At 44.9% G+C, this 20,940-nt stretch overlaps 1 protein-coding gene across 9 annotated transcripts in view; it reads left to right on the top strand.

The window, feature by feature from the left end:
- The window catches only part of PPM1H (protein phosphatase, Mg2+/Mn2+ dependent 1H), a 216,703-nt gene that overhangs the window by 117,139 nt on the left and 78,624 nt on the right, over positions 1 to 20,940 (top strand). For all 9 annotated transcript variants that reach the window (XR_008308503.1, XM_053255505.1, XM_053255512.1 and 6 more), the window contains 2 exons: positions 170 to 514; positions 13,950 to 14,062. Coding sequence is in view for 8 of the 9 variants with exons in the window: in XM_053255505.1 (XP_053111480.1) it covers positions 170 to 514; positions 13,950 to 14,062 (458 nt within the window). In the remaining variant the exon portion in view is untranslated. The remainder of the gene's footprint in view (positions 1 to 169; positions 515 to 13,949; positions 14,063 to 20,940) is intronic.

Here is a 20,940-nt window from a genome sequence, read left to right as displayed (position 1 = left end):
GAGATCTTCATGGATGGGTGATGAGATTAGGTGACAGTCTATTGTTCCCTAAAGAGTCATGTTGGAATTTGAAATTGGTACTGTCTCTTTTCCTTTAGTGTTTGAGATACTACCGAAACTTGCTGATCTGTTTTTTTTTTTTAATTGATTGATTTGCTTTCCTATTCAGGAATCGGATGGCATCTCTTTCCACTACTGGTCATTATTTGATGGGCATGCTGGATCTGGAGCAGCTGTTGTGGCATCAAAGCTGCTTCAGCATCATATTGTGGAGCAGCTACAGGAGATTGTGGACATCCTGAAAAACTCAGCTGTCCCACCCCCAACCTGCCTGGGGGAGGAGCCAGAAAGCATGCATGCCAACAGCAGAACTCTCACCAGGGCAGCCTCCTTACGTGGAAGTGTTGGAGCACCAGGTTCACCTGGCACACCGCCAACTCGCTTCTTTACAGAGAAGAAGATATCTCATGAATGTCTCATTATGGGAGCCATTGAGTCTGCATTCAGAGAAATGGTAGGTATATTCTGCTGTTCTTGGTGACTTTTTGCTGGGTTCTTTACCTATATCTGGGGTTACCTTAAAGGAGAGCATGGGATTGACATGGTGACATCAACAAATTGAAAAAGCTTTCAGAAACTTGTCTCTTTATTTTATCCTGTCTGTCTGTCTGTCTGTCTATTTATCTATAAATAAAAGCATGGCTCCACAGTAGTAGTGTCAGGTTTTTATTGGATAAATAAAGTATCCAGTAAGAAACCTGTGTAATGGGTTGCATGTTAATAGTGTGGGTAATTTCTGGCTTCACAGGACGTGTCTAATATTATATTATAGTCAAGAGCTCTCAAATTCTAGGTGGTGTCGCTTGGAGACTCTTGTTCTGTAAAGCGAGAACTAAAGTGTGGAGTTCCACAAGGCTCCATACTGTCTCCAATGCAACATCTACATGAAATCGCTGGGAGAGATCATCAGAAGGTTTGGTGCAGGATGTTATCAATATGCTGTTGACACCCAGATCTACTTCTCCATGCCAACCTCATCAGGAAATGGCATATCTTCCCTAAATGTCTACCTGGAGACTGTAATGGGCTGAATGAGGGATAACAAACTGAAGTTGAATCCAGATAAGATGGAGGTACTGACTGTGGGGGGTCGCTACCCGAGAGATGGTTTAGACCTGCCTGTTCTGGATGGGGTTACACTCCCACTAAAAGATCAGGTACGTAGCTTGGGAGGAGATCCAAAGCTCTTCCTGGTTTCTCAGGTTGAGGCAGTGGCCAGGAGCACTTTTTATCAGCTTCAGCTGATATGTCAGCTGTGTCCATTTCTAGAAGTAAATGACCTTAAAACAGTGGTACATATACTGGTAACCTCCAGGCTTGGCTACTCTAATGCACGCTACATGGGGCTGCCTTTGGATGTAGTCCGGAAACTACAATTGGTACAGAATGCGGCAGCCAGATTGGTCTCTGAGACAACACAAAGGACCGGTTTTGAAAGAACTGCCCTGGCTGCTGCTATGTTTTCGGGTGAAATACAAAGTGCTGGTTATCCTATATAATAAAAGGCTAAGTGAGTGGCCATGGCTTTGGAACGTTGGGGATCTGCGTCCCTGCGTCCCTGGACTGTTCTGGGCCTGCGCGGAGCGCAGGCCCAGAAGAGCCCAAGGGACACAGGACCTCAGACACCAGTGTCCCACAGCCACGGGCGGCCATTAGCCGGTGTGTGGCGGCGGGGGAAAGTGGCCGAGGCGGCGGCAGAGCCGCCGCCTCAGCCATGAGCTGCGGCACGGCGAGAGGAGGCCGAGGCAACCAGAAGTGGCCGCCCTGAAAAAGGCGAGGGCAATGGCGGCGGGGGAAGACCGAGACGGGGGACAGGGAAGCTGGGCGAGGTGGCGGCGAAGCCGCCAACGAGGCCCCCGCCCGCTCACAGCCGTTGCCGCCGCCTGCTCACCCGCCCTCCCAGCTGCCCAAAATGAAGCTGGGCGAGGTGGCGGCAAAGCCGCCAACGAGGCTCCCGCCCGCTCACAGCCGCCGCCTGCTCACCCGCCCTCCCAGCTGCCCAAAATCACCTTCCCCGCTCCCCCCAAAAAAAGATTAAGGGCCAAAATGGCCCATGAGAAGGTCGCCGCCCCCGCCTATCGCCCTCCCAGCTGTTGAAGACCACCTTACCCGCTCCAGCCCGAGGGAAAAGAGAGGAGCTCACGAGCAGAGCTCCTCTCTGTGCTAAGTCACTGCTCAAACTGCCGCTATGGATGCAAAGGACGCCTATTGCATCCATTGCGACAGTATGGGCAGCAGCTTAACACAGAGAGTAGCTTTGTTCCCGAGTTCCTCTCTTCTCCTTCGGGCTGGAGCGGGTAAGGTGGGCTCCGGCAGCTGGGTGCGCGGGAGGGCGATAGGCGGGGGCGGCCACCTTCTCATGGGCCATTTTGGCCGTTATTCATCCACCTCCCCCAAAAAAAGTAAAAGCAAAATAAGGAAGAACAAAAACAGAGAACAACAACAAAACAAAAAACAAAAAGAGAGAAGGGACAAGGGGGGGGGGAGAGACAGAAAGAGAGAGAGAGACAGAAAAGACGGGATAGAAAGCTAGCGCCCGTTATCATAACGGGCTTAAAAATACTAGTTACCTATAAAACCCTTAATGACTTGGGTCCAGGCTATTTAAGAGAGCGCCTCCTTTGTTATAAACCCTGCCGCCTGTTACGATCTTCTTGAGAGGTCCGGTTACAGTTGCCACCAGCTCGTTTGGTGGCGACCCAGGACCTGGGCTTGCTCTGTGGCTGCCCCAGGGCTTTGGAATATGCTCTCTGCTGAAATAAGAGCACCTTCTCTGTTTGTTTTCAGGAAGACCCTCAAGACTCTCCTGTTCTCACAAGCTTTTAATTAGAACTTTAATAATTTGAATTGTTTTAATAACTGTTTTATACTATTTTTATTGTGTCATGTATTTTAATCTGCGTTGACTTTTAAATATTCTAAACTTTATACACCACCTAGAGACGTACATATCAGGTGGTATAAAAATATGATTGATTAAATAAATAAATTCCTGTTCAAAAGGGACACAGAACACTGATCTGGAGTTATATGCACTTCATGTAAAGGGCATGCAGCTGGCTAGTATTGCAATTATGAGAGCCAAAAACCTATGCATTAAGTTATGCACTCATGTTTTACCTCTGAGTCTATAATGAACTTCACCTGCAGAGTCCTGAGATCTTAAGTAACTATATAACCAGAGCACATGGACAGTGCCTGATACCTTGTTTTCTTTTGCCCTTTCCTGACATAATTCTGGCTTTCTGGAGATTGTCATTTGTGGTGAACTGAGAGCCAGCCTTGTGAATGACTCACTCCTTTTCAGACTTATCCTTCCCTTTGGTTAATCTTGTTATATATGCACCAATGCAAACCATGATTCCTTTGTAAAATATAGTTTGAGATAGGTTTACAAACAAAGAAGCCTCATTTTTTTAAAAAAACCCCATACATTAAAAAAAACGAGTGCTAGTTAAGTTGCTTTGTGGGAAAAGAAAATATAGGTGCTACACGAATTCTGGAATTGTACTTAAGCAAAATAGGAAGCAATTTGTGTGTGGTAGTGGAATAATGTATTTTCTTCCTACAGATTTTGCAGAATTTTTCATTTGTGGACCTGACTCTCAGTCTGCTTAGTAGAGAAAATTGTTAAATCAATTGATAATTAGAATGTTCAGCATCTCTGTGGGTTAGATCCTTTGTGGGATTGCAATCTTTGATACCACTGCAGAGCTGTTAGGGAGACCCTGTTGTTAAAAATAATTGGGGCCAAAAGCATTAATTGGCCAGATGAGATTAAAGTTTTGTTTAAAGCATTTGTATTGATTGACAACCCTCGATGAAAAATAAGTGCCAGAATAATACTGAACTTTGCCAAAAGAGATTTAAAAGTGGATATAATCAAGGGGTGCATATAAACATGAATTGGCTGAACCATCTTAGTGACCTACTTCTTGAAACTTTACACCTGAAGGTTTTCGTTCCCTGCAGGATTTAATATCTAGTGAAGTCTCCTGAGACTTCGTTTTTAAATGTCAAGTTTCTAGCTCACATAGTTTGCATGTGTTTGAAAATCTGCAGCTGGTTGCCTTGATCCTTCTGATGGGGATTTGCACATGTAAGCAGGTTTACCGACTTGCTGGATAGGATCACGGGCAAAAATCTGCACCAGAGTGTGGATCTAGTCACAGGGGTAGGCAAAGTTTAACACTCCAGCTGTTGGTGAACTACAGCTCCCATCATCCTCAGCTGCAATTTATTGTGACTGGGGGTGGGAGTTGTCGTTCAGGAACAGCTGGAGTGCCAAAAGTTACCTGTATACCTGATCTAGTGTATCTGTACTCCATGGCTTTGAATGGGATGAATGTTCTAGTGTGCATTTGAATGTGCATCCCCATCTCGGTTTTTGTGGGGTACAATGTGGGCAATTGCCCTGGTCTCAGATTTGGAGGGGCCACCAGCAATCAGTGAAAAAAAATCAATTGACGGAAAAAACATGACACTGACAAAAAGTGCAGGGGGATCTCAAATGAATATTCATCTCCCAGGCCTCTTAAAAGGGTCTGATCCTCTTTCATGATCTTGTATAAATGCTGTCCTGTTAACATCTTTGGAGCTGTTTTCCCTGCTGAGAATAGCGAGAAGTTGGGGGCCAGTGTCTATTTAATCTTGAAAGTGATCTTTGTTACAATGCAGCACCTGGACACATGTAAAACATGCAGATTTTGCTATATTTATTTTGAGTAATAATATGCCCTGCATGTAATCTTTACTTAAATCATCTTTATATCTTAAGTACAGCAATTGCAATACTAAAACACCCATAATTTATAAACATTTCTTAACATTAGCACATTTTAAAGACCTGAATTTTGTACCAATTAGCACATTCTTCATGTTAGCAAAATGGCTTTTGTTAGGATAACTTTTGGTGCAGAGGCTTACTATATTCTTGGAAAAGACAAGACCTGAGACTATGCACAGACGGTCAGACTGCATGGCATGGCATTTTTGACTAAAATAATTTGACTCATCATTGTTTCAAAGCTGTAAAAAGTAAGCTTTTAATGGGGAGGGGGAATCAAGTTCTCTGTTCATGCATTTATTTTATAATTTAAGCTCCATTTACCTTTGTCAGGGTTTGGGCTTCTGACGCCTGGTGTTCATCCAGTGTAATAGAAGATGTAGTGCAATGCATACATGAGCCAGACGGTGGCCTCATTGGGCAGTATAGCACTTGCTTCAGTTGTGCCTGCTACAAAACCATTGCTACCTATTTACAGAACAAATGGGATTGAGCCCTCTGTATTGAACTGCACAGAATCTTATTTGTGACAGACGCTATTAGCATTGCAACCCATACAATGGCTCTCCGCATGTCTAGAGAGTGCTGCCAAGTTCTGTTGAAACCAACGAGTAGTACCCGTATCTCTGATATTCAAAATAAGTTTCCTATTTCTCTACTTAACCTGACAGCCAAAGGATCTAAAGAAATGATTGCTAGGCTTGGTAAAGTAAAATTGTGCTGTCAAGTCAGTGTCGACTCCTGGCGACCACAGACCCATGCGGTTTTCTTTGGTAGAATACAGGAGGGGTTTACCATTGCCATCTCCTGCGCAGTGTAAGATGATGCCTTTCAGCATCTTCCTATATCGCTGCTGCCTGATACAGATGTTTCTCATAGTCTGGAAAACATACCAGCGGGGATTCAAACCAGCAACCTCTTGCTCCCTAGGCAAGTTACTCCTCCAGTGCACCATTAGGTGGCTGCTAGGCTTGATAGTCAATACAAATTACATTCCTAACTCTAGCGGTCATGGCTGCGATATGCTCTGGTGCCTAGTCTGATAAATTCAGATAAATTATCTGGAAGAGCAGAACAAAAATTCCAAACCCTTCTGGGCCAAAACGAATTTAGAACAGTTTCTAAGGTTTAGTTGAAGTGGAATAAATAATCAGGGGCGAGATTTTAAATAGCCCTCTCCTGTAAGGAGATTGGATTTTAGAATTGGCAATAATGTTACACGATGCAGCAATTCTCGATGTGTGGAATCGGTAATGTTTTTTCCTGTGCATTTGGATCCAGTCATATAAATGCTCTAGTAAGCGGCAACTTTGTCACTACAAATGGCCTGGTTCAGTCTACTTGGTGAATATTCTTTTCAGAACGCAGAAAATTGCAGTTAATTAATTTGACTGCATTTCTTGGCACATGAACAAGCCCCTCTTTTCTGCAAAAAAGTATTTGTATCTCCCATTTGTGTTCATACTCAGTGCTTCAGCAGATATTCGGTATACCTGTACACCTGCTCTGGTTGTAGATTGCATTCCTCCTCTAATCAGCAAGATTTCAAAAACAAAGAGGCTGAATATACAGAAAGACAACTGTGTACTCTTACACATGTGCATTACACAAGTTTGCTAGCATGCAGAGGGAGAGGGAATATCTGGCAGTTGGGTCTGATGGTAGGGATGCATGAACATCCCAGTGTTAATCCCCAAAGGGGTTATACTTTTGCATGTGTTCCTATTGACAGCTTGCATGTGAAGCACCTACCTTCACAGTCTCGTTTGCCCCGACCCCCAAGGATTTATATTTGGGGCTGGGAAGGTGCAGAGGCAATGGGGAGAGAGGCAGCGGGTACCCCAAGAGTTCAATTTTCTGGCAGATATGACACGCACTGTGTGTCAGGCAGAAGTGTGGGTTTTCTTGAAAATGCTGAATTGGAAAAATTTCCCATGTAAATTTCTCCCTCATTTGCATAAAATTTGCATTTCCTCCACTTCTTTTACTATACAGATTTTCCTGATGCCCTAAATAGATTATGATCTGATCTGGCATGTTTGACCTATTTTATACAGTTAAAAACACCTCATGTCCACCTATTAATTTCTCCCACCATTTTATTTTTTAACACACTCTATCTCTTAAGTATTTCAAGTAGTCAAGTAATTGAGCTGAATTGTTTAATTTGTGGTCCGTCAGGGGGAGAATCAATAAAGACATTTCACGTGCTTTAATTGTTATACTGGAACAAATTCAACATTCTATGTGGAATGAATTTTTTTATTGGAATACTCGAAATGTATGTACCATCTCACACACTTACCTCCAGTGGTTGTTACTGGTGTCTACTTTGAGTTTCTTTTTAGATTGTGAGCTTTTGGGGGACAGGCAGCCATTTTTGTTGTTGTTCTATGTAAACCGCTTTTGAGAACATGTTTTTGAAAACAGTAAAGTGTGGCGTCAAGTCGGTTTAGACTCCTGGAAACCACAGAGCCCAGTGGTTGTCTTTGGTAGAATACAGGGAGGGGTTTATCATTGAAAAGCAGTATGTAAATATTATTATTATTATTAGTAGTAGTAGTAGTAGTATATAAGGTCATTTCTCAGGTCCATGTATGACATAAATGAATTCCATTTCATATTTTGATTGGGGTACCAAGGGCATAGGGAGCTTGCTGGTGAACCACTGCCCCAGGCAGTCCCCCGCATGTGCCAGCCACGCCCCGTGTATTTAGAGTTGTCATGCCCCCCGGAATTCTGGGTTTCACCTGGATTTTGAGCATCTCACCCAGATTGCTTAGCCCACCCAGATTTGCCCAGATTTCAGCTTTCTTTTTTTTTTTTTAAAGCTAGGCTCTAGACCTTGTAGAAGTGGAGTTATGGCGCAAAACATTCAGTCACTATTCTGCTCAACTGCTGGACTTGGATTAAGAGAGGTAGCACAGGAGGCCAGCTAGGAAGGTTTCACTTTCACAAATACAGTAATCCCCTGAGGAATCTTGCCTTTGTTTTTTTCTTTTTTAATCAGCAGGGGATCTTTATCAGGCAGTTGAGAGGAGAGTTTGCTTTTGATATAAATCACTGCCTGCCTACCAGGCTGTGTATTGTAATGTTTAAGGATTTTCTTGGCTTTATGTTCAATGCATGCCTACCTAGAAGTAAGCACCGTTGGTTTCAATCAGTTCTTCTCTCAATGTGTACAGAATTGCAGCCTTAATTAAAAAGCTATGCATTTTCTTTTGTTTTATTGCTGCTGTTAATGTCAAGGAAAATGGTCAGGCAAAGATATCTTCCCCAACTATTGTTGGTAGAAAATCCAGAGGAAATACAAGTAAACTGGAATGTGCAGCTGCTAATTTGCACATGCAAAATTATTTTCAAGCTAATTTACATAATATGGAAATTAGGCACCCGGATTTGGAAAGCCAGAATATGGCAACCCTACTTGCATTGATGTCAGATGCATGTTGATGAAGGGTGAGTGGCCAACACCTCTCCTGCTCCTTCCTAGCCATTGCTTCATTCGCCAGTTGGATGTTTTTTCTCTCTTCCTTTCTCCAAGCAAGTCCTTTTGTGAGGCTCACAAATGACCCAACTGGTGAATGAAGCGCTGGCTAGAAGTGAGCAAGAGACTGTGCCTTGTGCTCCCAGCTGATGAGCACTTTGTTCTCCAGCTGGGTGTGGGAGGAGGACAAGGGGTACACTGGGGAAGGGTTGAGGGGGCACTGTGATGGCACATGTGGCCCTACTGTCCCAGAGACAATTGGCACCCCTTGTCCAGTGGTGGCTACGCCACTTTGTAAGCATAGAAACTGAATGGCACTGAGCTGCTCTTAATTGGATCCTGAATCCACAAAATACTTCAGGCTCTCCAAAGACAGTAACCAAGAAGTGGCTTGTTTGAATAGGAGTAACTTAAATTTCTTGAGGCAGCTTGTGAAGTTAGGCATAGTTTTTTCTTTCACCCCAGCAAATTCTAGCTCTTCATTCTGGCTATGAGAATGTGTTGTAGATTCAGTATTCAGTTTTTATTTATTTCTATTTATTGTTAAATTTGTGTACTGCCTTTCATTAAAACAATCCCTAGGCAGTTTACACAAAAATTTAAAAAGACTATAAAAATGACACAGTTAAAATATTAAGCTAAAATATAAAACAAATCTGATTAAAACGATTTAAAATACAAGCATAAAAGTGTTCAAAATACAAAGAAGCAGCAGTAGAGACAATCATATAAAAGCCTGAGTAAAAGGCCAAGATTCAACATGCTTTATAAAAACTGTGATGGAGACTGAGGAGCGAATAGCCACCAGGAGAGCATTCCAGAGTCTGGGGGCAGCAACAGAGAAGGCCCTCTCCCACATGCACGACAACTGAGCCTCCCTCATTGTTGGCATCCGAAGCAGAGCCCCCTCAGATAACCTCGTCAAACAGGCACCAACCCTTGGGAGCAGGTGGCCCCTCAGGTATCCTGGGCCCAAACCATTAAGAGCTTTACAGGTCAAAACCAGCACCTTGAATTGGACCCGGAAACAAACTGGTAGCCAGTGCAGCTCTTTCAAAATGGGTGTGATGTGATCCCAACAGGCAGCTACAGATAAAATCCTAGCCACCGCATTTTGTACTAGCTGCAGTTTCCAGATATTCTTCAAGGACAACCCCACGTAGTGCGTGTTACAGTAATCCAGCCATGATGTGACTAAGACATGGGTAACTGTGGCCAGATCTGCCTTCTCAAGAAAGGGATGCAGCTGTCGCACTAGCCGAAGCTGTACAATGGCACCCCTGGCCACCGCCTCCACTTGAGCTTCCAAAAGCAGAGCCGGGTCCACTAATACCCCCAAGCTGCATACTTGCTCCTTGAAGGGGAGTACAACCCCATCCAGAACCGGTAAAATCTCCTCATCCCGATTGGCTCTCCTACTGACCAACATGAGCTCTGTCTTGTCCGGATTCAGTGTGTTTATTTACCCACATCCAACCCTTCACAGCCTTCAGCCCCTGATTCAGGACATCCACTGCCTTCCTAGGATCAAGTGACAAGGAGAGAAAGAGCTGAGTGTCATCTGCATATTGCTGACAACTCAGTCCAAGTCCCTGGATGACCTCTCCCAGCGGTTTCATGTAGAAGTTAAACAGCATGGGGGACAAAACAGAACCTTGTGGGACTCCACAGGCCAATGGCCATGGAGCCAAGCAATAGTCCCCCAGCACCACCTTCTGGACCCTCCCCCCAAGAAAGGACCAGAGCCACTCCAATGCAGTACCTCAAATTTGCATACTCAAGAGGCAGTCCAGAAGGATACCATGGTTGGTGGTATTGAACGCCGCTGAGAGTTCTGCTGAGTTCCAGCAGAACCAACAGGGACGCACTCCCCCTGTCTAGTTTGCAGCGTAGGTCATCCACTAGAGCAACCAAGGCAGTTTCAGTCCCATATCCGGGGCGGAAGCCGGATTGAGAAGGGTCCAGATAATCTGTATCATTCTCTGCAGCTGGGACGCCACCACACACTTTATCACCTTGCCCCAAAAGGGCAGGTTAGAGACAGGTCTATAGTTGTCCAGGTTGGAGGGGTCAAGGGAGGACTTTTTAAATAATGGTCTTACGATCGCCTCTTTGAGGCATGATGGCATCCAGCCCTCCCATAATGAAGCATTAATAATCACCTCCAACCATCTGCCTGTACCCTCCCTGGCAGATTTTATTAGCCATGAAGGGCAAGGGTCAAGAGCACACGATATCTCCTGCACACTACCCAGGATCTTGTCCACATCCTCAAGTTGCACCAACTGAAAAGAATCCAACATAATAGGACCAGATGGTACCAGTGGCACGTCTGTCGGAACCACCAAAACTCTGGAGTCCAAATCAGCATGGATGAGAGCAACTTTATCTGCAAAGTGACATGCAAACTGATCACAACGGGCTGTAGATTATTCCCCCGCCCATTACCTGGTGGTATGCGTGGAGCAATGTCTTTGCTACACGAAACAGCTCCTCTGGTCTGCACTGGGCAGATGCAATGGAGGCGGAGAAAAAGTGTCTCTTCGCTGCCCCCACTGCCATGGAGTAGTCCCTAAAATGGGCTCTAGCCTGTGTTTGGTTGGATTCGTCACGACTCTTCCTCCAGCATAGTTCCAGCCTTCACCTGAGTTGTTTCATCAACCTAAGCCCTGAGGAAAACCAAGGAGCCAAATGGGCTCCACCAAGCTGGAGAGGGTGTTTAGGAGCAACCGTATCAACAATACGGGCTCTCTATTCCAGAGATTCACCAGGGCCTTGACAGGGTCACCAGCTCTGGACACTGGAAACTCCCCGAGGGCCATCTGGAAACCATGCAGATCCATAAACCTCCAGGGGCGGACTATTCTAATCGGTCTACCACCACTGCAGAGGGCAGATGGAGCAGTCAAACTAAAGCCCACCAGATGATGATCTGTCCATGACAAGGGAATTATCTCAAACTCGTCCACCTCCAGATCATTTATTCCCTGGTCGGCAAAAACCAGATCCAGAGTATGTCCTGCCATGTGGATAGGGCCTGATACCAATTGAGACAGGCCAATGGTTGCCATGGAGGCTATGAAATCCTGAGCTGCACCTACTAGGGGGACCTCAGTGTGGACATTGAAATCCCCCAAGACAATAAGTTTGGGGGAATCCAAGGCCACCTCCGAAACCACCTCCGCCAGCTCAGGTGGAGAGACTGTGGGGTGCTTGGTACACCAGCAGAATCCCCAGCCTATCTCAGAGGCTCACTCTCAAGGACAAACACTCGAAATTCTGAGATTGCCTGACTGGGCACCTGGAAATGGGAAAGATCTCTTGATAGAATACTGCAGCGCCTCCTCTCCGAACTTCCAGGTGGGGCTGCTGCATGATCAGGAAACCTGGAAGACAGAGCTGAGAGAGACCAATCCCACCCAGCTCATCCAACCAGGTCTCCGTCACACATGCCAGGTCAGCATGCTCATCCACAATCAAATTGTGGATGAGAGATGTTTTAGCATTGACCGACCTGACATTCAACAGCAGCACCCTAATCCTTAAGGAAGTGTTCTCAGAGCTTTCTGGGTCATAGGGTTGAGAGAAGAGCTGGAAAAATAAACTGGCCTCAATTGCCTGGACCGTTTCCCCCGTAATGGCTTGCCCAACTCCCACTGCCATACCTCCCTCTGCCCGCTACTTGTGATATTGCTCCCCCACCAACATCCCCACTTTTCTGCTCTCCCAGACACATCTCCTCAGCCTGAACAACCATAGCTCCTCTATTTGATAAAAACCTAGTCCAAGACTCATGCAGTCAAACTCTCGTGCTGGCTTCTTGATGGAAAAATGAAAGGGAGGTCTTCTGAGGCCCCAGGCAGCTTGCCCCACAGTTGAGGACCACAAGGACGAGAGCCCTTGTTCTCTCGCCCTTTGGCTTGCACCTGTGGCCCAGCCTGCTCTTTATATCAGGAGCAGCAGCAGCCCCGCAGATGACACACCTGGAGCAAGCAGACACAGAGTCAGTGCCCTGCCCAAGCTGTTCTCTCTTTCTTCCTTTTTGTTCTGACTGATATAACATCACCATGCTATGTTAGTTGTTGTTGTTGTTGTTCTTCTTCTTCTTCTTCTTCTTCTAATAATAATGATGATGATGATAAAGCCTCTGTTTCTTTCTTCAAGTAACCATTCTTAAACCTGGCATGGCTTAAGAATGGTTACTTGAAGAAAGAAACAGAGGGTTTAATACTGGCTGCGCAAGAACAGGCACTAAGAACAAATGCAATAAGAGCAAAAGTAGAAAAATCAACAACAAACAGCAAGTGCCGCCTTTGTAAAGAAGCAGATGAAACAGTGGACCACCTAATCAGCTGTTGTAAAAAGATCGCACAGACTGACTACAAACAAAGGCATGACAAGGTAGCAGGGATGATACACTGGAACATCTGCAAAAAATACAAGCTACCTGTAGCCAGAAATTGGTGGGACCATCAAATTGAAAAAGTTGAAGAAAATGAAGATGTAAAAATATTATGGGACTTCCGACTACAAACAGACAAACATCTGCCACACAATACACCAGATATAACTGTAGTCGAGAAGAAAGAAAAACAAGTGAAAATAATCAACATAGCAATACCAGGGGATAGCAGAATAGAAGAAAAAGAAATAGAAAAAATCACCAAATACAAAGATCTACAAATTGAAATTGAAAGGCTGTGGCAGAAAAAGACCCAAATAATCCCAGTGGTAATTGGCGCCCTGGGTGCAGTTCCAAAAGACCTTGAAGAGCACCTCAACACCATAGGGGCCACAGAAATCACCCATCAGCCAATTACAAAAAGCAGCTTTACTGGGAACAGCCTGTATTCTGCGACGATATCTATAACAATTGATAATAAAATTCAGCCATCCCAGGTCCTTGGGAAGGACTCAATGTCTGGATAAGACAAACCAGTCAATAACACCTGTCTGACTGTGTAAACAAGAAAGAAATAATAAAGTTAATATCATTAGGAACATTCCTACAGTTCCTTATTTACATAAAACCTGTGCCTGGTCTCTGTGTGCAACAGAATGTGGTAGCAGAATCTTGAAGTGGTGGAATGGGTTGTGAAAATAAGAACAGCAGAGAGGGGACTGGGCTAGAATATTTCCCCCTGAGGTGCTAGGCTTCTGCTTGCAGGGAATAGTTGGCGGGGTGGGTGGGGGGTCTGGCTGGCTGGCTGACTGACTGACTGACTGTGTGTGTTACATGCTTTTCAAATATGGCTCCCCCACCTATTGTCTAAAGGCATTTAATTCACTCCGTCTCATTCTGTTTTCTTTATGTCAGGGAAGTAATTGTTTGGCTTCCCTCTTCTTCTTCTCCTCCCCCCATCCCCACCTGTTGGTTTTCCCTATGCGTCTCTCACTACCTACTTCAACCAGTTATTACTTTTTTTTGCTAGGTATCCAACACTGTGTAACTTTATTATTCTGATAAGTTGAGACAGATAGGCCTTGTTGCTGCAAGGGGGAAATTCAACATGTTATTTAATTCTTAATACATTTTGGACAACCTTTTCTCCCCAAGTAGCAGTTGTAGAGCTGTTCTCTAAATGCTTCATGTGTGTATGTGCTTTTTCTTTTTAGGATTTACAGATAGAGCGAGAGAGGACTGTGTACAGTATATCCGGAGGCTGCACAGCCCTTGTGGTGGTGTGTTTACTAGGAAAGCTGTATGTAGCAAATGCTGGTGATAGCAGGTAAGCAGAGTTCTCCAGTTTTTCCTGGCAAGCTGCAATGCAGGACAAATGGGCATTTTTCCTTTGTACATGTCTGGCTGAAACTAAGGCCCCACAAAACATTTTCATTGACACCAGTTTTCACAAAGGTTGAGAAATGAGCAGAGTTAAAATTAAATCTCCTGTTTCCCAGTTGTGCCTCTTCTCCTTTGCTGCTGCCTCTCATTGGGACTCTGTAGTTTTCAGCATCCATTCGACTTCTTGCATTGTTGTGTTTTTAAATGCCTTTTAAAACCTCTTCTCTTCACTTTGGCATTTTTGAATGAATCCTCCTCCCCTCCGTCTCTTTAGTCTCTTGGGATTGTAAATCTGAGGGCAGGCTTGACTCCCTCTTGTTTGACATATAGTGTTTAGCTACTACAGTTACTCTAGAAATAATATATAATCATAATCCTACTGTCCAGTACAAAATGTTTTGAATAATCGTGTTGGAAAAGTTTACTTAGGCAATGATCCAAAATGGGAAGAATGTGTCGACAGCACGGGGTATTCCTTTTTCCAAAAGTCAGGTCCTTTTCTGCTTCTGCACCCTACTTACCTCCAGCTACATGGGAAGCACACCCTGTGGAGAGTTTGGGTAACCCAACTTGTGGGGGGGGGGAGCAGAATGAAAATGAAACAGACAAATGGGGGACCTTTGCTCTGTGTGCCGATGTTGAGAGAAGCTAAATTGTCATGCATGGGACAGGGCTTCCTCTCTTGTTGCCCCAAGGCACTGGAATGCTTTCCCGGTGAATGTCTGCTGTATATAGTGTGGCCAAATGTCCTGGATTGGCCGGGACATCCCATAATTCTAGGGGGAAATGGGTGTCCCGTCTGGGACGCTCTTCCCCCTGTACTTGCGGGCGGCAGAGGCAGCCAAATGCAAGCTCCAAGCTCCACAATGCCTCTGACAGAGATGGCCCTTCCCTTGCTTGCTTTCCCTCTTTGGAGGCTACAGTACTGCTGCTGAGCTGCATCTCCCCCTCACTTCTCTGTCCCTTCCCTTGCAAGCAGCGGCTTCTCGAGAACAAAAGTGAAGAAAGAAGAACATGGTGGGGAGTGGTGGTGTAGTGAGTTGGAGGAGGCAGATCAATGGGGAGCTCCAGACCCATCAATTCGCCCAGGAAACATTTTTCTCCTGTTCTCCGGCATCAGTGTTCCTTTTCCTACCCTGGGCACAAGAAGAGACACCTGCCATGCCCATCCCCTGTGTCTTCTCAGCTTCTCCTCCATCTCCTTTCTACCTGGAGGGGGCAGGGGGGTCTCTTTCTCTGGCTCTCTCTCCCCTGTGGCGGTTGCTGCTGCTGCTGCTGCTCTAGATCTTGCTTCCCTTTTGGGTGGGAGGAGTGGACTGGAAAGAGATTCCTCTCTGGAGGAAAAAGAGAGACTGTGGAGCTAAATTTGTATTGTCTTTTAGATCTCTCCAAAACACTCCCCCTCCCCTGCTTGCTTATTTATTTGTTTGTTTGTTTACACAATCAGATAGGTGTTATTGACTGGTTTGTTTTATCCAGACATCGAGTCCTTCCCAAGGACCTGGGATGGCTGAATTTTATTGTCAATGTTGTCAATTATTATTATTTTAGTATTATTCTATTTCTATACTGCCCTTCCAAAAACGGCTCGGGGCGGTTTACACAGAGAAATAATAAATAAATAAGTTGGATCCCTGTCCCCAAAGGGCACACGATCTAAAAAGAAACACAAGATAGACACCAGAACAGTCACTGGAGGTACTGTGCTGGGGGTGGATAGGGCCAGTTACTCTCCCCCTGCTAAATAAAAGAGAATCACCATGTTAAAAGGTGTCTCTTAGCCAAGTTAGCAGTGAACCCAAATTGAACAGAAAGGGAATGTAAAGAAGCATTCTTAGTTACTGTCTTGAATCTGTGGGATTCCCTTCCTCTGGAAGTTTGCCAAAGCCTAAGCTGCTTTTGGGTGTGCTGTGTGATCTTTTTATTTTATGTGTAACTATAGTATTTGTACATTTCAAGTGACTGTAATGCTTTAGAACTGACCTTTGGTGATGGGGCTGTAGCTCAGTGGTAGAGAATGGCCCTGCCCATGAGATGCCCCCTCTCCCACTTTATTCCTTTATTCGGGCAACAGAATGTTGGCAACCCTAGCTAAGGGGTAAAAGCATGAACAAATAAAAAGGTCTGTAGTTGTTTTAAAAGCAGCCACAGATGACACAGAACTCTGTGACATCTGTGGCTGCTTTTAAAACAACTAAAGACCTTTTTATTTGTTCATGCTTTTACCCCTTAGGGGTTGCCAGGCACCTCAACTTTCCTGCTTCTGTTGTCTTGTTTATAGTTGTGGTTTTTTGTGTGTTGTTTAACTGATCTTAAGGTTTTTAATGATTTTTATGGAATTTTATTGTGTATTAACTTTTGTAAACTGCCTTGGGATGCTTTGTGAAAGGTGGTATACAAATTGAACAATAAATAAAATTTTAAAAACAGCTAATAGAAAGAACTGTTTCAACCAAGTTCAAATGATGATGCAAATAGTAATGTTGTCTGTTTCTTGTCTATTGACTCAGCAGTTCCCAACTTGGGGGCCTCCAGATGTTGCAGAACTACACCTCCCATCAGCTGCAGCTACAATTTATTGTGGCTGGGATGATGGGAATTGTAGTTCAGCAACATCTGGAGTCCCCCAGGTTGAGAACCACTGGTGTGGATGTTCACTTCAAACACACACGCGTATATACACACACACACACCAGGTTTGAGGGGTCCTGAATGTGGTAAATGTAGGTGAGAGTTTGGAATTCTGCTGCAGAAGGTAATTTGCAGTGAGGGAGGATGGGAGAGCTTTCCCAAGAGAAAAGCAAATAAGAGGGGTCCTCACTAATCGGAAATACTTGACAAAAATGGGATGACTTCTTTTAATGTCTGATAAAGAGCTGATAAAACCTATTTTATCTGCAGACTGGATAGTGTCGTCATTCTTGGCTTTTGGCATAAAGGTGTCTCATTTATACATTCACAATCTATATCTGAATCTTATCCAAAGTGTTTCTTAATGTGCTCTCTCTTCTCTCCAAGATAAAGCACCACCAGATTACTTGGCACACACTCCTCTTGAGAGAGAGAGAGAGAGAGAGAGAGAGAGAGAGAGAGAGAGAGAGAGAATATATTTTCCAGTGCATTCTTTCTGAATGTGTTAATATCAAGGTTAAACCATTGATTTTCTGTCATCTGGAAATTGCACAAACATGCAAGTGCCAACCTCCGCAATGCTCACACAAAGTTATCTTTCTCTCATACTGCAGTGTGGTTGGTTAGTGTCCTGATAATGTTTCAACAGAGCTCTGCATTCTGGTATACATGCAGTGCACTGATAGGCAATTTCTAAACCATGGTTATAACAGAATATTTATAGCTCTGTTTCATTTATTTAGAGTTATTTATTCATTCATTCATTCATTCATTCATTCATTCATTCATTCCAACCTTTATGCCTTGACAAAGGCACCCAAAGCGATTTACAACATTAAAAGAAGCAAATTATAGAAGATTAATAAAACGTTGTCTCAGGCTGTTGGTCTTTTCAGGAGCTGAGGACAAGAGCTCTCTGGCCTGGGCACAGAAGTGTAACTATACTAGGGCAAGGGGAGACAGTTGTCTGGGGGCCCACTGCCTTGGGGGGACCCCCAGAGGCAAGTCACATGACTGACTCCTCCAGTCATGCACCCGCCTGGGCTTCCTTCAGTTGTATTCATCCTCCGAAATTGATGTGAGTGTTAAAACCTGGAGCTGCCAGAACAGCATAAATGACGTGCATTGTCCACAATTTACAAAACCTTAAAAAAAATTATTTAGGATGATGTTCTATTGTGGCATATAGGTGTGTATACACACACACACACACACACACACACACACACACACACACACACACACACACTTCAGTGAGAGGGGGGCCCATTTTAAAATCTTGTCTCTGGGCCCACTCCAACCTTGCTATGCCCCTGCCTGGGCACCTCCTTTCTTGCCTTCTTCCTCTCAGGGCACACTGGTCTTTCATTACCCCTAGGAAGGTGGGGGGAGGGGCTGCCCCAACGGTCCTCACAGGCCAGAGCTGGTCTCTATGGGGGCCGATGTTCTGCTCTCCCCTGGCCTGGGCACCTCCTTTCATGCCTTCCTCTCAGGGCACAGCTTCTACTACAGCCACAACTTATTGCAGATAGGGATGATGGGTGGGGTAGTGTAGGGGTGTGCACGAAACCGGGTTGCCTGGTTCGATTCGAATCTGAACTGGACTCAAACTGGATGGGGCATTTCAGAGGCCCATTGGGCATGCTTGGCAGCCTCCAAAATCATCACCGCAATGGAGGGCAGGCCCAAAATGGGCCAAAGACCACCCAAACTGGGTTGGTTGGTAGGTAGGTAGGTAGGTAGTTTGTTTGTTTTATTTGATTTTTATACCTCCCTTCCAAAATGGCTCAGGGCAGATTTGGACATAAATGGAGGTGGGGGATCTTCAGGAGATACCCCCCACCTGTGGCCGAATCTAAGCCCCCAGACCAGATGGCAGTAAAAAAATTTTTTTTTAAAGTTTTTTTAAAAAGCATTAATCGCGAACTCCCCCCGAATGGCTGTGTGTGTGTTTCGGATCGAAAGCAAACCGGGGGAGGGGGTTTGGTTCAATATCAAACCAAACCAGTTCGATATTGAACCTGTTCAGCATCAAACTTGTTTGCACATAGTGTAGTGCAGCAACATCTGGAGAGCCTCTGGTTGGCCACCCTTGCTTTATTCGAATAGCTGCTAAAAGTCCACAGCCAAAGATTTGTGTAGTCATTTTGAATCATGGGTGGCCAACCAGATGCTCTCCAGTTGTTGCTGCACTACACCACCCATCATCCCCATATTCAATAAGTTATAGCTGGGAATGATGGGAGTTGTAGCTCAGCAACATCTGGAGTACCACAGGCTGGGAATCTCTGCTTTAGAGGACTGAGGCTGAAAAGAGCAAGAGAAAGTGTGGGTAAAGGAGATTAAGTTATAAAAGACCACCGTGTGAAAGAAAGCCTGTTTGGTAGTAACCTTTTTCATAGTTTACATATTCGCATTGCTGCCTTGGGCTTCTTCCAACAAGCTCAGAATGGTATAGAAGGGCGAGAGGAGAGCTGGTCTGGTGGTAGCAAGCATGACTTGTCCCCATAGCTAAGCAGGGTCTGCCCTGGTTGCATCTGAATGGGAGACTTGATGTGTGAGCACTGCAAGATATTCCCCTCAGGAGATGAAGCCGCTCTTGGAAGAGCAGAAGGTTTCAAGTTCCCTTCCTGGCTTCTCCAAGATAGGGCTGAGAGAGATTCCTGCCTGCAACCTAGGAGAAGCCGCTGCCAGTCTGTGAAGACAATACTGAGCTAGATAGACCAATGGTCTGACTCAGTATATGGCAGTTTCCTATGTTCCTAGTTACCACCACCACCCCTTCATCCTCAAATAATCCTGTGAGGTAGGTTAGGCTATGGTAATTGACTGACTAGCTTAAGACCACCAAGGGAGACTGAAAGCTGGCATCACACTCTAACCACTGTACCACCGCACTGTCTCACTGGATATTTGCTGCTTAAATTTTTACAAAAGGTAAAGCAGTAGTCTTACTGTTTCCATGCTTTTTGGTGCAGGAGTGAATTTTGCGAGCACCTTAACCACTGTTTTATTTTTTAATTCCAGAATCATCTTTCATAGAGTTGTGGATTTTCCCCAAGAACATGAGGCTGGCTTTTGATAGCTCATAATACATTGGGATGGGTGGAGGAGGCAGCACAAGTGCCTCTGTTTGTGCTTTCTCTTGCAACTTCCAAAACAAGAATGCTTTGTGGTCAAATGTGGAAGTTGCAAATCTAGGGGAGATAAGCTGCTACTAGTTTTGGGCATATACAGGCAGGCACTCGTGTTTTATCTCTCCTCGCCATTCAAAGCCACGTTAAAGAATATTTGCTGTTAGAGGGAGAGTGTCAAGAAGCTTCTCATCTCTAGACAATAGGGTAGCTGATTTGCAAACTGCTCATGCTTGAAGTGGGAACAAATTGATTTCACCATTACTTGAATTGCTTGACAGGTATGTCCTAGCCAAGCAAACTGCTTGCTATCTTGCATGCTCATTTGCTTATCTGGGTTTGCTTCAGTCCACTGTATTTTGGGAAGGACTGAAGTGAAGAAAACAACTAGAGGCTCCTTTCTTTTTTTCAGTTTCTATGGCTTCATCCCATTCTGCTTACCGATTTCATTGTCACTTTGCACCAGCTGTCTTAAAGCTTTTTTCCATCCCCTCCTTGGGTTCCTGGTTTGGCACACTAGTCCAGAACCAAAAGGAGGGGTGTGTCCTGCTTCCAAGCAAGAGAAACCAAGAACATGGGGCAGGAAGTTTTAAAACTAATTTGAACTTGGGACAGGTTTACTTAGGAATGCTTATTTCTTCCATGTGATTGTGCACTATGTAACCAGTGTAAAGACCCAGTGTTGTGGAGACCTCCCAGGTTCAGGTCTCTGCATAGTCATGCAGTTCTATGGAAGAAGAGCTCAGACGAGTCATGTACTCTCAGCCTAACCCTACTTCACAGGATTGTTAGGAGGATAAAATGGATGAGGATAAAATGGAGCAGGGATCCGTTTGTGATGCTCTGAACTCCTCTGAGAAAGGGCATGTTAAAAATGAGTTTCTCCACTCAGCTACTTTTACTTATGTGTGATCTGGTCCTGTTGTTGGGGACAGCCACATCCATTTCCCTCAGTGCAGCTGTTCCCCCGACCCCCCCCCCCCCGCAAGCTGTCACAGTTGAGGAAATGATTTCAGCTTGTCCTGTGTAGACACGTGGCCTGCATGAAGCTGTCAGC

The sequence above is a fragment of the Hemicordylus capensis genome, chromosome 5, assembly GCF_027244095.1.
Source record: "Hemicordylus capensis ecotype Gifberg chromosome 5, rHemCap1.1.pri, whole genome shotgun sequence".
NCBI lineage: Eukaryota > Metazoa > Chordata > Lepidosauria > Squamata > Cordylidae > Hemicordylus > Hemicordylus capensis.
Note: the sequence above shows the minus strand (reverse complement) of the source record. Positions and strands in the feature narration are given on the sequence as shown.